The sequence below is a fragment of the Centrocercus urophasianus genome, unplaced genomic scaffold (genome assembly GCF_019232065.1).
Source record: "Centrocercus urophasianus isolate 14NV4802_14NV808 unplaced genomic scaffold, USGS_Curo_1.0 seq_11, whole genome shotgun sequence".
NCBI classification, from domain to species: Eukaryota; Metazoa; Chordata; class Aves; order Galliformes; family Phasianidae; genus Centrocercus; species Centrocercus urophasianus.
The window spans coordinates 51,686,931-51,704,181 of record NW_024884253.1 but is presented as its reverse complement, the minus strand read 5'-3'; the positions used below and the strand labels follow the sequence as shown (position 1 = coordinate 51,704,181).

Here is a 17,251-nt window from a genome sequence, read left to right as displayed (position 1 = left end):
TTTTGACTTACACCTTCTGCGTGGTCCACCCAAAGAAAACGAAAACAAACAAACAAACAGTAGAACCTTAATTTAACAAACTATCCAAAATGTTCCCCCTTAGGGAAGTTCTGCAAGGTGTTTTTATTGTTGTAAATCAAAACAGCTCAGTTGATTGCAAGGAAAGAACTATTTCAATTTGTTGAGGATCTGTTTCTACATTGTTCAAGAAAGACAATTTAATTATAACCCTACTCATAAAATTGTGAGCCTTGTACATTAGTACACACTGATATTTAGACAAAATGTTAAAACTTTCAGAAAGAAAATGTTACATTTTTTTCAATTCAATGAATAATTTTCAAAAAGCAACTGAGAAATGAGAAAGAAATCTTACTTATAGTGCTTCTTCTATACTTTTTCTCTTCAACAATCTGCAAGCTGTAGTCTAAACACAGAAGTAATTTAGTAAAAACTTGTATTACTTATAAATAATTGAGATCTAGCTTTTGAAAATAATCCAAGTAAATAAAAGCTTCCACAAACAAAAAGTCATAAGCAGATCAGTCAAACTAATGAAGATTAAGGATGTATAAGCTTCAAATATAATTAAAGCGAAGCATTCTGAAGTAAATAGAAAGTTCAGCTTAATCACTTCACTTGCAGTTCACAGCTTGAATTTGTATTCCCTTCCTTTCTCTAATTTATATACATTTTCAAACTTTGTTGTGTTTCTGCAGCCTTACTCTATTCATCACATTGCTAACTGGTGAGCCCTAAAGTCCTTCTAATGGTTCCACAGTTCCCCTGCCCTGCTGGAATTTACTGGTTGGCTAGATGCCTGATATGCTTTTAATTTTTCTGCATATATTCTTTGTATTGCTTCTTCCTGTTTTGTTTTCTCTATTCACCTCCAATCATATGTTATCAGTAAATTGAGAGGACATAAAAAGATTGCTTTATTTGTTTTCAGTGAAGAATACACAAGAAACTCCAGTGCAAGTCGTCTACAGAAGTGATCAAACACTGGTAGTCACTGACAGAACTAGATATGGAGTATCTTTCAATCTTCTCTGCAGCTACTTTTATAGAAGGTGGAATACTCAAAAGACAAAAACAGTAGTTGTATAATAGGAACCAGAGTTCACTATCAACTGCTCCAATATTCTCAGAGAAAGCATGCAAGTTGAGTAAGAGCTGTGTTCTGTCTATATGTAAATATATGTAGATATATATACTAAAAAATGGTACTGCAAGATAAAAGAAAATAGTAGCTCAATATCAAATCTAGTGAATTAAGGTTAAGTATCAAAGAACAAACAGAATTAATAAAACAAACTAATCTTACTACTGGGGGAAAAAAAAAATAAAAATCAAGAGATTAGAAAGACTTTCTACTAACATGCTACTTGCTACTAATTGATACCACAAAACCAACAATGCCTTTCTGCAATTCGCATTTCAAATATACTCTGGACAGGATACAAGTAAGCTGCCTGCAGTGCAGACTTGGTTGAGTTTTGTAAATACAAGCTCTTATTCCGCGAAATGGATGATGCCTCTCATCATATAAGTAAAACCCCCGCTGTCTTGCAATTCTTGGTCTTATTGTCAAATGTAGTCGCATAGTTTACAGACGGGTTGTGCAGTTGTAACTCAGCAAAAGACAAAAAACAAGTTCACAGATGACACTGGAGAAGTAATAGAATGCAGTTTGCTGACGTCATCTAGCTTAGCTCAGCAGGACTGATAGCAACAACAAGTGGAACAAAATTTTCTCCAGAAGAGGCAAGAGTTACTCACACATGGAATTAATCTTCTGGCAAAGTATAATTCTATTGTCTCTTTTAAGAACAAATTTTCTGTACTCTGTAAGCAGACACATATTACACTTTTGTACTGTACTTTGTGAGCAGGGCTAAGGTGTGGAAATTCTTGTTCTTAAGCTGATTTTCCATGTGGTTCTGGTAGTCCCACCATAAAAATATTTAAGCTCTCCATTGAGGTTAAAAAGAAACTTTAAAAAGATTGAGGGTTTTTTTTTTTGAGTTCAACATTAAACATATAAAAAGTAGGGGAGCGAACTCCTTAAAAGGATAGATAATGGCTGGACAAGGGGAAATTGTTTTAAGTTGTAAGAGGGAAGATTCAGGTTGGATATCAGGGTAAAGTTCTTTACCAAGAGAATGGTGAGGCGGAACAGGTAGCCCAGAGAGGCTGTGGATGACCCGACCCTGGAACTGTTCAGGGCCGAGTTGGTTGCGGCTCTGGGTGACCTGGTCTAATATTAGATATGGAGGTTAGTGGCCCTGTATGCGGCATGGGAGTTGAGATCCTTGAGATCCCTTCCAACCCAAGCTATTTTATGACTCTGATTCTGTGATTAAAGAAAAACATCGGGAAAGCATTTTTTTTTGAGTAATGGGACATATGGCATCAGAAGTATGAAGAACAGAACAACTCTTACTTTACCTTTCAAATTATCAGTCAGAAAATAGTGCTGTCCTCTATAAAACATTATTAAAGAGCGATGTGATTCAGAGTTTAAGAAAATCTATATTACTTAATACCAAAATTTCTGTTGTTACCAATGAAACTAAAAGTGTAGTTTGATTTCAAGAACAGATTAAGATTCAAATTTATCATTCGTCTTCGCTTATACTTGTAAGTCCAGCAGATCAAACAAATAATGGGGAAAAATAAAATAAAGCAAAAAAATGTCTGGTTTCATCCCACTACTCTCTATGATGGCACATCTGAGCTTGCTTCAGTTCTGTTCGAGTTCTGTTTTCAGCAAAGATTATTTAAACATGCAAGAATGCTGAACTCCAAGAAAATTTGTATTACTGCTTACAGATTTCTTCACTGTAATAAACCTAACACTTCTGACCTTGATGGTTAAGATGCAGCATGTTTCCTCTGTATCATGCTAATTTCCTTATGAAGTAATTTTCTGGAGAATTGAATCTGATCCACAACGTTAGCTCTTCCTGCAACAGTCCACAACCATATTCCAAACTGTTCTTTGCAGTTTAAGAATTATAACAAAGCATGCACAAAATAGGCAGAATTAGAAAGTGAACTGCTGTATCTCAATATACAGAAGATACAATTATTACAAAAGCACAGGTACATATCTTTTTTAACGTTGTCCGCAGATACAGACCCTATAATATTTAAATGTCTGAGGAGGATCTCTCATCAGGATGGACATCTTGTTGTTCTGTATTCCTCATACTCTTGCTGCCTGCTAGCAGATATTTTAAAAGCAAAACAAAGCAGCTGGGCCATCAGCCTTTCCCATCCCATATGAAAAACAATCATTTATTTCATTTTGTGTTTCTAGAAGTGAAATTTGCAAAAACAGCCTGGAAAAGATGGAATTTGTGTCTTGTCTAACTTTGTTTGTCTTTTTGTTTCTCATGTTTCAGGCTTCTTCAGGTCAAATTCTTCCTGTCCATAGCAGTGTTTCATAAGAAATATTCACATCTTGTTAAGTATCACAGATTGCCTTGTCATGCAACATCCTCCTTTCCATTATAAATAAGCTTTACTTACCTTTAAGTCCATTTCAACTGTATCTGCTATTTGGCAGTCCAAGTCTTCTCCACAATTGGAGTATGACTGGATCTTTGGCTAGCTCCTCTCATTTCCCATCTGTATTAAGAATAACCAAGTCACCTAACATTAGCTACTCACAAAGCTTTTTTTCCAGAATCACTGTGTGGTGAACTAATATGACTTAAAACAGTGTATGCCTATATTCAGGAATATAGCAAAATTAGTACAGAACAAAGAGAATCAAGACCTATACATACGACTTTTATATCTTAATTTAAATGAATATTTTAACAAGTGCTCCAGTATCTACTTCAAGTTTACATCAGTTTCTGGATTCAGAAAAAAAACATACCATATTCCTTCACCTTGGTTCCTGGGATTCTTGCACCTTCCTTTCGGGAACAGATTTTTCAAACTAATTTTAGTTTAATCAGAACCTTTACCATTTCTCTCAGTCTTAAGATAAATCTGAACTGAATAAATCTGTCAGTCCAATCAGCTATTCTTCAGCATAAGCTGTCTCAAGCGTTTCTTACAGATACACGTTTACACATATTTACATATACAATCAACCACTAACATCACTCCTGTTGGTTTCCTTCATAAACCCTCCTTCTACCAGGCTCAATTCAATTTGTTGGTCAAAGAGAAAGCTTAAATAACTTTTTAAGTTTTAATAATATCTTTGTTTTTCAAATTTTTAAGAGAAACAAACACTTCAGCTGAGAGACTAAAAGAGAAATGCAGTAAGGCTTTAAGATCCACAGTGTAGAAGTGGACATGAGCTGCCAAAGAAAGAAACAAATTTAAACTATGCAATTTGAATCATATAATTAGAGAGCAAATAATAGTTTTGCTCTGCTTATTTCCTATTTAGCTGGAAGTATAGTAAAGTACTTTTGTACCTGTGCTTTTCGTTGTCAGGAAGAACAGAAGAGCCATAAGGATTAACAAAAGACTGCAAAGCTTTCCAATAAGGAAAACTTCTAAGAAAGTGAAACGTATATTGCTTTTCTTAGCAACAGTTAGAGTGGTTATTGGAAAGAGATGCGTGGACAGGACAAAAGCCTAAATATATATGAAGATTATAAACATCAAAGAAGATGATTTTTTTTTAAGATTTGATATAAACTGTATGTAAGAAGCTAAAAAAATCAAAAACACAAACAAAAAAAAAAAAGCATAAAATATGCCAAGCTTTTTTCCAAATGCTTATTCTACACACAAGTATGTGCAAATTGTGTAAGAAAGAAGTTAAATATTCAATTTATTTCTAGTATTGCTATTATACCATAATTACAGAAAATTTAGAAACTACCATCTGTTTTTCACAGCTGCATTTGAAAGCTTTTCATTGTTAAGGTATAGCAAAGTAAATCTTTCCTAACATAGTACCTATCTTCCTCTGCAGGAAAAAATAAAATAGTGAGTTTCTTGATTACCAAGTCAGGAGATTTATAATTTGATACCTCAGTATGAAATGTTTGAATAGCTTATCTTCCTTACATTTGTATCCAAGTGCCAGATTTTCTATATTTTGGAAATATTTCAGATGGAAAATAATTTAATGGGCTTAGTTCTTCTCATGCACTCCACAGCAAGAAAATTGTATGTCCCTCTGGTACTCAGTGCAATTTCTCATGATTGACTGAAATAGGAAGAGTAAATGAGATAGTATGACTATGGTAACACTTCATGGAATTCACACAGAAAAATCTTCTCACGTTACCTGGAAAATGACATTATGTTTAGTCCTTTCTACTCAGGAAAGACCAAAGGGTCTCTTGTGATATAGGTAGAACATTATGATTGACTATTCTTACTTTTTGCAACATATATCCTATTTATCCCTATGAAACATCATAAAATAGGCTTTCAGTGCTCAAAGAACACTATATCACTATACAAAAGGAACACACTATTTTTTTATCATCAGAATGTGGAATATGCGGTAGAATCTTGCCGATCAATCCTCAGTATTCCTCTTTTATTAAATGGAATAAAATATCAGCTCAAAACCAAATTTAGAACAGTCAAATGACTGAATACAAAAATTGATAATCTCAGATGGTTTTCTAAGGTGGATAAAATTAATTTTTTCAACATTCTGGATTAAATCTTTAATTACTCAATGAAATACAGAACTTAACAGACCATACACATTAAAAACAAAACAAAACAAAATTTTCCTTATTCCCAACTGTTTTGAACTACCATACCCCAGAGGAGCATCCTGAAAAAGTGAGCCTGAGAGAGTATTTGTATTTTCTGGTACATGAATAGCTTCACATGAACTATTAAATACAAAAGAGCTGTATTTCTCTTGGCATTCCTATTTATCTGGAAGATAAAATAATGTTGACTCTTTGCTATATTGCTTATGATTTATATAGAGCTACTACTGTACCATATGTTTTAAACCAATGTAAAGAGCAAAATTATTTTTGCAACAGCACAGACCTGCAAAACCATCACTTGAATATCGATTATAGCTATCTTTAAGCTGAGTCATGAACGTTTAAAAGAATGAATCCTAAATATACAATTTTATAAGCATGTTTACACTGATTTTGATTATCAACAACTTCTCATCATGTGTTTCTCTTTTGTCATCAGTAGATCTCCTTCATTATCTAAATCTGCATCAGCAAGTACAATAATATGGGGAGTGAAATAGTTGGTGCTGAAGGACTAGTGTCCATGTTATGTGTTCTAGATTTTTTCTTTGGACTACCAAAAAGAATAGTCTGGTCCTGTTAGGAGCTCAGTAAATATATTTATGAATCTCATAATTCTGATTTAATTTTGACTAACTGGAATCTAGCTTTGTCCACTCAAATCCCATTCTACAGTACAAAATGAAATATAGTAAACAGAAACAACAGGGAGATTCACTGCAGATGTGTACTGTTGATACAAGCAAAGTGTTAATGCAGATTCATCATTACCTTTTTTAGTTTATCCAAATGAATTTGTCTTAGTAATGAATAGGAGAAACACACAGTAATAAAACCTGTGTTATTTTTTTTCTACGCAAATAAAATACATATTAAACAAAATAGATATTTTCTATACACTTTAAATTATAAAGCTGAACATACAGAATATAATGGCTAAGGAAATAAGAGTTAATACCATGGAAATAGTTAAACTTGAATTTCAGTCTTGTAGCTAGGATGCAAGAGCAATGGCTAGTTTCTATATTTTCATTATTTGAAAACATAAGTAAAATCTCAAAAATCATATGCATTCATCAATTTTATTTCTTCTACATTTATCATAGTCTCAGGTTACGGCGAAATATGAGCTTGCTGCTACCACATCATCCCAACTCTCAGAATATAGCATAGCAACGGCATATTTATGCAGTATATTTCTGTTCAAAATGGAAAGCTCCACAAGAAACATTGTTGTTAACTTATCTGTATGTTTTTTTTTTCTTCCAAATGAAGTCACTGCAAAATGTCAGCGATAGCATACAATATAACTGCAACAAAATCTGATCTTTTAAATTTGACAAAGTAGAAGTAGATTTCCAGTTGCTAATAACCCAAATTCAGCACTACAGTGAATCACACACAGAGAGAGAAAAAATAAAATAAAATAAAATAAACGAACAAAAAAAGCAGAACACCATATATACAGCAAAGATTCATTGGTAGTATCCTGGGGAATAAAGGTCATTGATTTTCCTGAGCTCTAACTTCTTGTACTAAGAAATCATAAGGATGTTCCTTTTCTCTTGAACTACCATTTTTTTAAAATTAAAACACTGAATTAATAAGAATTGTTATGCTGTTCTATATTTAATAAAAATCAGTCCATTTGAAAGCTCTGAATATAAAATCTGTTTAAATCAATATTAAAAATGCTATTAAAAAGAGAAATGTAGTTTCCACTCCAGGACTGATAGAATTCTACTGTAAATGTCCTGGAATAAAGTTAGCTAAATTAAAAAGAAAAATAAAAAAGAAACAAGATCTTCTTTCTTATAGCCTCAAAGTTGCTAGACTATAAGCGTTCGGACCTCCTTAAACATCTACTCACAGTTTGCGCTGGTAGTCATACTGCGAACATACTGACCACTTAGACAGTCGGAACAGAATTAAAGTTCTCTTAGCAGCATAAATTCCACTGATTTTTCTGAGAGCAACTTATCTCTAATTGACTTCACAATAAGTGTTCCTTCCAGAGCAAAAAGCAACAGAGAAGGTGCTGGTAGTATAAGGTATTTAAGAGTTACTGTGACTGAAGCCTATTCACTTCTCTCAACTGCTCCAGCCTTAACATTTAGTTCAGACACTCCTACCAGGGAAGTGCGTACTGTTTAGACAGAAATCTCTATTACAGTGAAGAGATTTTCCAGCACTCAATCACTGCTATATTTAAGAGCCAACATGCTGGGTTATCATTCCCAGTATTTCAAGATATCTGAATAGTGAGGTATCAGATACGTTCCCTGGCCAGTAAAAACAAGCATCAAAAAAATTGGCATACATACATACATACATGGGTACTGTTTTATTAAGTGATTACTCAAAAAAGGACAAGGAAGTTGAGAAGTGCAGTATGATACTAAAAAAAAAATAAAAATAAAATGGTGTGCAGCAAAGAAGAAAGAATTGTGACAAGTCAGCAGTAGATCTGGATTAATTTTTAGACTGCGATATGAAAAATATACTAAATACATGGTATAAGAAAGAAAACCAACAGCACAGAAAATACAAAGTGGACTACAAGATGTAAAATTTTATATACCCTTATATCTTTTGAAAGCAGTGGAAAGATTTCCTTTATTTTCACTGGTCTGAAAGAACTTTTTTTTTTTTTTTTTTTTTTTTTTTGACTAGTAGCCTTGTACAAATGCAAGTATCAAATGGATCTGCACTTTAAAATTTCCATCAAGTTATCACCCATAAAAGATGGAACACAAAGGCAAGAAAACACCCCTTTATCTGCTCATGTTATTTAAAATGTGGTGCTGATACTCACATTCAGAACCGCAATACTCTGTCTTCATACCAATGCACAAGAGTAAGCTATTTTTCTCAAGCTGTTTTCTGGATGTTGACTTATATGTCCATATTTCACTGGATTCTATTGTTTCTTAAATCTTGTCTTTCAAGACTCCTGTCTGAGGACATAGGGTTGTGTTTGCTTGCACTGTGCCTAGTACAGTGGGAATTTGATTCATGACTGGACTTCATTAGCACTAGAATAATGCAAACATTGACAATTCATGGTAGCCCCTGTTTTATGGACATGTTTTTCCAACAGGTTATAAGACTAAAAGACTCAAGAACAGGACAGCCAATAGCACAGACGGTATGACTAAAAGCAAGCTTGACATATGATAAGAAGAAATGTAAGAATATGACTTAAAAAAACAAAACAAAACAAAACAAAAACAGCTGAAACCACATGAGCTTGACTGATATCAAAACTCTAAATCTCCTCAAGCTCTCATGAAAATAAGGCCTTTTGTGATAACCAGTCAAGCACACAGGACTCTTCTATCTACGTATTGTTGCAAAATTACCTTTTACTCTTGCTTTTCATCAGAGAAACCTATAAAACATAGTTTTAAATAATGCCCCATAAAATCCAGAGTAGAGCACTGTCAATAAAGTCTCAGTCTAATGAAACATAGAACTGGTATTACAAGTTTATATAACTAGCATAGATCTGCCACTGAATAAAAACTGCAATGAGTGACACTTAATTTACAGATGTTGTCATCACCTTCACTAACCTTCCTCTTTTGTAATGCCACGTGTTAAGGATCAATGTTCTATATTATAGTAAAAGATCAGAAAGCTTCATGTCCTAGTTCAGTATCCAACCATAAGACTCTCAACTCTATTATCACTTCTAATAATGAAGTTACATATAAATTGTCTTTTAGTGCTTGAGCATGTGAAATTGTCATCACTTTAAATCCCCTGCATAAAAACCATTTCTGTACCCATTCAACTATGTGAGCAAGACAATGACTTCTTATAATGAGAGAAAGAAGAAATTATACTATAGCTGTGCAGACTAATGAAATAAATCAGGAAAAAAAGCAGCAGATTTGAGGTTATCCCTTTGGATAATTCTTGCTGTGTGCCTTAATCTCACTGTTCTCCCCAGAGACACTTTAGCCCTGCATGCTAAGTAGAAACATTCAGATTGTCAGTGAACTCTTATTCAGGGTAATCCAAATAAAATAAAGCACGGAGTAACACAGAGACAACAGTGACTCTTCAATGAAGAAAAATCCTTGCCACTTGTGACTTTATTTTACAAGCTGAGCCGGTAAATACGTACCACTTCTGTGTGGAAGGGCCACCCCTTTGCCAAGACCTATTCAATCCAGTAAGGAAGCAGTACTTGAGTATTTTGTTTGTTTACTTGTAACACTTGTGGTGGAATAATATTGACAGAAGTGGCAAGTCCCATTTTACTTAAAAGGTCAACTATTATCAATTTTCACAGCACAGAACAACAAAGAGTCCCTGAGTTGGCTAAATATCAGAAACACAGTAGATTTGCTTTTTCAGTTTTAAGAATGCACTTTTGGGAATATATAAAACAGTGCTTTAAAGATTTTTCTAAAAGTAAAGATAACATAAACAGAAAAGGAAAAAAATATTTATATATAACAAAGACAAAGGAAGTTTCTCTGAGTTATTATGCTTTGTTTTCTATGTAGTGCACAGTAAAAAGAGATGAGGAATTTTTTTGCCCGGAATGACTTGGTCAGAAATACAAATTAGTTCTGTGCAGAGCTGTAGCCACTTTCAGCCAGGTGCTCACCTGCAGTTTTTCAGAGAAAGTGTAAATATTTATCTTACTGTTTGGAGGGTTGAAAACCTGAGGCTGAGCAAGATCTCAGGTCTCTGTGGATTGCCTCCACAGTCAATAAGAGGAAAAGAGTTCCACAGGGAATTGCACCCAACCCACTTCCTGCTCCCTTATACAGAAATACGGTAGCCTGCACCCTTTTGTCTACATTTAGCCTTTGTAATTCCTCCCTTTTTTCCATTTCCAAAAGAGACAGTAAAGCGGCAGCAGTGGGATTCTAGAGATTACTTCAATTGGGGAGGTCTTCATCTATTTCAGTCATTGATGAAATTCCATCTGTTTCAGTGGTTGGTATTCAGCATATTGCTCTGAGTTTGACTGAGGCCAGTGCTTCCACAGTACTCACTGCTTTAAAGTATCTTAGCAAAGATGCATATCATCCTACATAATAAAAAAGTTACCAGATATTTGAAAAACACTAACTATAATTGAGAAAAAAAGCTCTATTTCCTCACTGTGTCTGTATGGCTTGATACAGGGACACCCAAGAGAAAAATATCACGTGAATAAGTGCCACCTTACTAACATACACTCTGACACCTTAAATGAAAACAAAACAAAAAGCCAACAAACAAAAATAATATTCTCCTCTGCTCAGCCATCATCTCTCCAAACTTTTGAGGCTGAAATAGACATTCCATGCTATAAGCCAAATGACAAAATACACTTTTGGTTATCGTGCCCTTTCCCCTCTCTGTCTCAGGTCTGGCATGAAAATTCTGCTTGAAAATGTCTTAGGAAATCAGTGATATATCAAGTTCACTACTTTTCATTGTTGTTAATGTTTCACTCATTCTGTATTACTCCTTCAAATAATAATGCAAATGACAGCATTTTAGCACTTTGATCTAAGTTTAAAAATTAAATGCAACAAACCTGCTTAGAACACTTAGAAGGGAGATGAAGAGACAGATAAAATATAGTTGGAAGGTAATAAATCTGAGCTCTAACAAGTTATATGGTCTTCACTAACTCATTTAACCTCCCTTTTATTTTGCCCCTCTTTCCTTTGTAGATCTTCCCATCTATGAAACATGGGTTAGGATTTACATTATCTTTTGCAACATGTTATAGAAAACAATTACATGCAGGGCACCACAGAATTTCTAAGTGTTGTTTTTGAGAATTACCACTGAGCTTCTGAAAGCTGAATATCAACCTTTTGTCTTTGCTCTCAGTTAACACCATTTCCTTGTTCTCTTTTCATATCTTTGAGATGTCAGGGAGAATAATAACAACAACAATAAAAACAGCCTTAGAAATCACCTAGCCCAACTTCTCTGCAATTAACAGAGACAGCTAAGATAGGTTAAGTTGCTCAGACTCCTGTCTAGTCTGACCTTGAATGTCTCCAGAGATGGTGTGTGCTGTACCCCTCTCTAGGCGATCTGCTTCAGTGCTTTATCACTTCTTACAAAAAACTCCTTCCTTATACCAGTCTAAATCTCCCCTCTTTTAGTTTAGAACCACTTCCTCTTGTCATATCACAATAGATCCTACAAAGAAGTCTATGCCCTTCTTACAGCCCCCCTTTAGATACTGAAATGCCAATATCTGTTCACTTCAGTCTCCTCTTCTCATGGCTGAACTGTCCCAGTTCTCTCAGCCTGAAATTTGAACTTAGAGACCAATTTACTTGAAACTGCCCCCATCTTTATCTATCCCTAGATCTAGAGTCATTGAAAAAAGAGAGCTGGTCTGCATCCAAATGAAAAAAGTGAGACTGTCTGCCAGCCTTCGCACTAAGTGAAATGAAGTTCATTGAATGAAACAAGGCTGTGAACACTAAGTTTATTTGTGGGATTCTTTTAATTTGTTTGTTGTTTCTTGTTTGTTTGTTCTTAAAAGACAAAAGTATTACTAAGTTTTTGTGTCATTCCAATGCTTTCCAGGAAGATAACACTCTAGCAGGGAAACACTGATGAAACTAAAGAAGACTAAACAAACCAAAATAAATGCACAAAAACACACTCTTTGGATGTTTGCTTGGTTGTATAACAAGAAAATATGACCAAACATCTAAAAAGGATATTAACAGACTCGTAAAGTTATACTTCAGTTGCATCTCTTTTTGCCTGTGCATATCTATGCATACTTTAATTACATGGCTAAGTACAGATTTTTTAAAAATTCAATACTGTAGCATATAGTCCCCAGTTTTAAGTATTTAGTCATTTAAAGCTATTCTGAACTATTATTTTGTTTGTCTAAATAGATTCCATCAAAGTCCTTTATATGGAAAATACAGAATAAGGCATTTTACAAGACATATTAAAGAGAAATAGTAAACAGCTTTTGGAAAACAGAAGACACTTATCCTTCCAGCTAGTTCAATATCATAGTTAACTGCCTCACCTCCCACATGGCTCATCTGATAGATAAAAGGGTCTATCTAAACAGGTAAATGAGCTAAACAGTTAAATGCTTCAGCCCTCTTAGTGAATATAACATATGCTCTGCTGACAGATTGAGAGAAATTGTGTATGAATCAGTTGACAATCTGGTTATATGCTAAGCACCTCCCAAAAGACACTCAAGATTTACTCAAGTTTCAACCTAGAATGATTAAAATTTATGCTATGGATAGAAAAGACCAACTTGGAAAAAAAAAAAAAAAAGAGAAAACAAAAACAAGCAGTGGCAACAAATCTCCGTCATCCCTCATTCCTACAGGTCCTCCTCAAGAGGTTTCTCCAGAGAAACTGAAGAAACAGGCCCTTGCTCCCTCAAGAACATGAATATTTTTTACAAAACCAAAGAAAGCCCCCACCACTCAGAATAAATAGTTTTCAATATGTACCTTGCAGTATATGCCCTGGTGTAGACAAGAAGTCTTAGTATGAAAACATTTAAAATTATATTTTAGGCTGAAAAATATTTTAAGCATCTCATCTATCTGAAGCAAATAGGAATCGTATTATATTTTAAGAGCAATAGGATTTTAGCCCACATGTTAAAGTGATTAAAGTGTCAAAGTGTATGTACCCAGGAGGACAGAATTAATGCCAAACATGGAAATAACATTGGTATTTCATTACCAAGGTTCCACCTTCCAGGGTATGCAGTCAGAAGGGCATCCCACAAAGCATCCTGAACTTCTGTTCAGGGAGCGCAGGACTGACCTCCCCAGGAGCAGAGCACTCTGCAGAATACAAGGCAGTCTGACTGCTGTCTCCACTTCACTTGATCAGAGACATATTATGCAGGCTCTTCACTTTCCTCACCAAGGGGGGAAAAAAAAACACAACCTTTCCTATCCAAATCTCAGTCTCGCCAGTCCCTAAGCTGAAACATTTGAAACAAGGACAGCAATATTTTTAGGAGGGGAAAGTGACTGCTGCTCACTTCAGAGCGGTGAAGTGAGCACATAATATGTTAACACAGAAAGAAAATCACTTCTTCACCTCTTTGCTCCTCTGCATGGGAATGCAGCTTTGGTCATGATTGCACCTCAGGAATCACATAGTAAAAAGCCTCTCCAGTGTGAAGGTTAGGAACTGGGCATGTCTTATCTCATAAGATGCTCAGCAAGGGCTCTGTTTCCAGGAAGAAGGGTTTCCTTTTGCAAGTGCAGATTTATGTCTGCTTTTCCTATAAAATGAACTGCTGGTACAAATGCAAGTTCTTGAGCCATGAATTCATACTGCTGATTTAAAAAAAAAAAAAAAAAAAAAAAAAAAAAGCTGGGTAACATTGGGTACAGGATGTTAAAAAAAAAAAAAAAGACTGCTTGTTTTTCAGAAGATATCTGCTCATAAATGTTAGGACATCTGTAAAGGACAAGGAAAGAGCAGACTGTGAGGCTAAAAATAACCACATGCATGAAAATATCGTGTACTCTAGCACTATCACTGTACATTTGGCCAAAATACAATAATCATATGAATATAAGAATTGCTATAAAAACAGATTTCTTTCAAATACTTAGACATTTCCTTTCCAGGAGAGAAATTCTAATTTGTAAGGCACATATATTTTTTCCGTCACCAAGAGGGAATGCCAAAATGTGTCATTTTCCAGAAGCACAAGAGAAGTTCCAACCTGAAAATGGTTTTGCCTGAAAGGCAAAACTTACAAAGCCAAGTAGTGGCTGCATGGCATCAAAATGAAAACTGCTACATACTCTCCAAATTAACAGAAATATTTGTGAGCCTTGCAAGGGGAGATGATTTTTGATTCTAGCACTTATTTCTAAGGTCTCAGTACTGTGAAGTTGTAGCCTTAGTTCACAAAAGCACCTAAACACAACCATAGTTTTAATCACGACAGCAGATCCCCATTCAGCTCGATTACTCAGATGGCATGATTAAACTCTAAGTGCTTAACTACATTAACACAAACATCAAGGTTTTTTCTCAGTAGGATGAAATAAGCATGCTGAAATTCCCAGCACTCATACATTTGACGCATTTGAATTCAGATTACTTCAACTATTTTTCTGCAAGCATGCCATTTTGCCAAAAGCTGTCACTCCTGTGCTTTCTATGCTTTTGCTCTGTTTTAGTGAGAAACTCTATTTATTGATTCTGATATCACATAGAGAAATGAGTTTTTCTTTCACTAAGATGATTACACAAAAACCTTACATAGAAACACAAGAGGGTGGGTTTTCTTTTTTTTTTTTTTTACTCCATAATTGCTGAAGGAAGCACACTGCTCATCAACACAGCACAGTGAATGAGCTAAGTCTCGGGTTCACAGCTGTTCTCAGTGTGCTCCACATGCAGCTACAGATGCTGACAACAAGCCATTTGGGATGCCCTGACACAAGGGCTTGTTCTGTGCTGGTCTGGTGCCCATCAGAGAGTGAGCAAAGCCACAGGGCTGTACTGTCCATGGAGGGCAGCAGGCCCCTGAGGTACTATTCTGCCAGACAAGCAGAGCTGCAGATGTGCCCTCCTTTCCACTGTCACACCCCCAGATGCCTGAATCTTTCTCTCTCAACCATAATACTCTCAAAAAGCAAAACAGCAGCTGTTTTCTGTGGATAGCTTTTAGTCTTTATGAAAGGATATTTTTATATTTCTCTATTCCCACACAACAAAATATAACTAACATTATTAATAAAATACTGCCATTGTATCAGTGATGGTTAAATATTATCATCACTGTATTCCTTTAAACAAGTATAGACAACATATAAAGCTCTTAGAAAATTACGAGGAGTCAGAAACATAATGCATTTCTACTTGGAAGTGCTAAAAGGCTTTTTGTCTTTGTTTTTCCCCAAATATATAACTTGGACCCATCTCAGTGTATTTCAACCATACTGACTTAGTTGCAATTTCCAGGTTACACTTTATTATTTCATTGAAAGGCAGGCACCTGTACCTTCCAAAGTTTCCTTAAATCCCCTACCTTTCCTACATAGAGTGGGTCAGAGCCCATGTATTCTTCCAGCACAAAGAACTGATTCCACACCCAGCTGCGTTTGGTTCTTGTCCTCCCAGACTGAAAGTAGGGCTTTGACCTGGACCTCGAGGGTTCAGCTTGATTCATCCCAGAAAGACACAGGAAAAGAGCTATTATCTGCAACAAATGGCAGAACTCCACTTTGCCCAACTTCATCTTTTTTTTTTCCTCCCGTGTAAGAAAAAACCTTGATGAGAATGGGCACAATTCCAGTTGTCTCTGCAGCTCTTGCCTCCGGCAGGGTGTCAGCTGGGAGTCCAGAGATAATAATTTATGGAGTAGTTGATTGGGAGAGGTCACCACTGCTGAGCAGTCTTCACCAAATAAATGGCATAACAGGTACCTGTTGGGGAAGAAAAAGCAAGAACTGTTGTCAGAACTTTATTTTATTTAAGAAAGCAAATTCTTTGCCACATTCACTTAATGCAGGAATGTTAATTTGTGATTTTTCTAATTATCAATACCTTTGAGTTTACTATTAAGACTCGGAGTTTAGACTGTGTTGCTTGGATTGCATTAGTACTGCTGATAAATCCGTATTTGTAGCTATAAAATTTCCTTATGTATGTTCTTTCTGTATATCTGTTTCCCCAGGACAAAAGCTGATTTTGTTTTCTATTTAAAATAAGCAAAACAAGTGTAATTATTTTGCAGTTATTTGTTTTGTCTTTTAACTCCTCTGCCTCCTATACTCAGCTTTACTTGCCATTACCACCACAATTATAAACCAGCTACAGGCAGGAAGCTATATTAATGGAAAGGACATATGCTAGCTTAACTCTCTTACTGGAAAGTAAAATAACAGAGTATAAAACGAAACAGAACAATCTAATTGATTCTTAGTCACAGTAGACCAGATGTTTGGATTTGTAGAGACCTGAATGTGACCAGCTCAAAAGCTCTGAGAGCTACCAAGTCATTTTTTTTCTACGTGCATTCCTAAAGCATAAGAGGTGTGTTAGACTAGATTACGTGCTTATGCACATGCATGATCAGAAAACAATTTGATTTTATATTTTCACTGCTAACTTAATTTAATGACTAATCATTTTTCAGCAGTAACACACAGAAGTTTTATCCTTCTGTGCATCATCCTGATCATTTAGTAACTGGTGGAATTCAGTAAAGATTAAAAAACCCTCTAACACATTAAATTAGTTATTACTGGTTCCTCTTACAGTTAAGAACATCCTCCAGCTGACTAATGATATATTAATATAAGGATTATGAAAGCACACATTATGTTAGTCAGAAGGAAAATGCAGCTTTGCATTTTAGGGAATTCACCTGCGTTAAGACAAGTAAGCAATTCTCTCTGAAATAGGCATTCTTCTCATCTGAGCAAGCAGTGAGGCAGATGAGAAGTATTTAAGAGCTGCCAAACACAAGGTGTAAATGAGGATGAAATTAAAACGCATAACAAGGCTTTCAGTTAAAGTGAACTGTTGCCATT

The 17,251-nt window shown here is 35.2% G+C and overlaps 1 protein-coding gene across 4 annotated transcripts in view; it reads right to left on the bottom strand.

The window, feature by feature from the left end:
* CDH7 (cadherin 7) overlaps positions 1-15,954 on the bottom strand; it is a 68,609-nt gene extending 52,655 nt beyond the window's left edge. For 3 of the 4 annotated variants that reach the window (XM_042839635.1, XM_042839634.1, XM_042839637.1), the window contains exon 1: positions 15,745-15,954. In XM_042839635.1, coding sequence (XP_042695569.1) covers positions 15,745-15,954 — 210 coding nt within the window. The remainder of the gene's footprint in view (positions 1-15,744) is intronic. The other variant, XM_042839636.1, reaches the window with a different exon arrangement.
* Between the last annotated feature and the right edge of the window lie 1,297 nt (positions 15,955-17,251).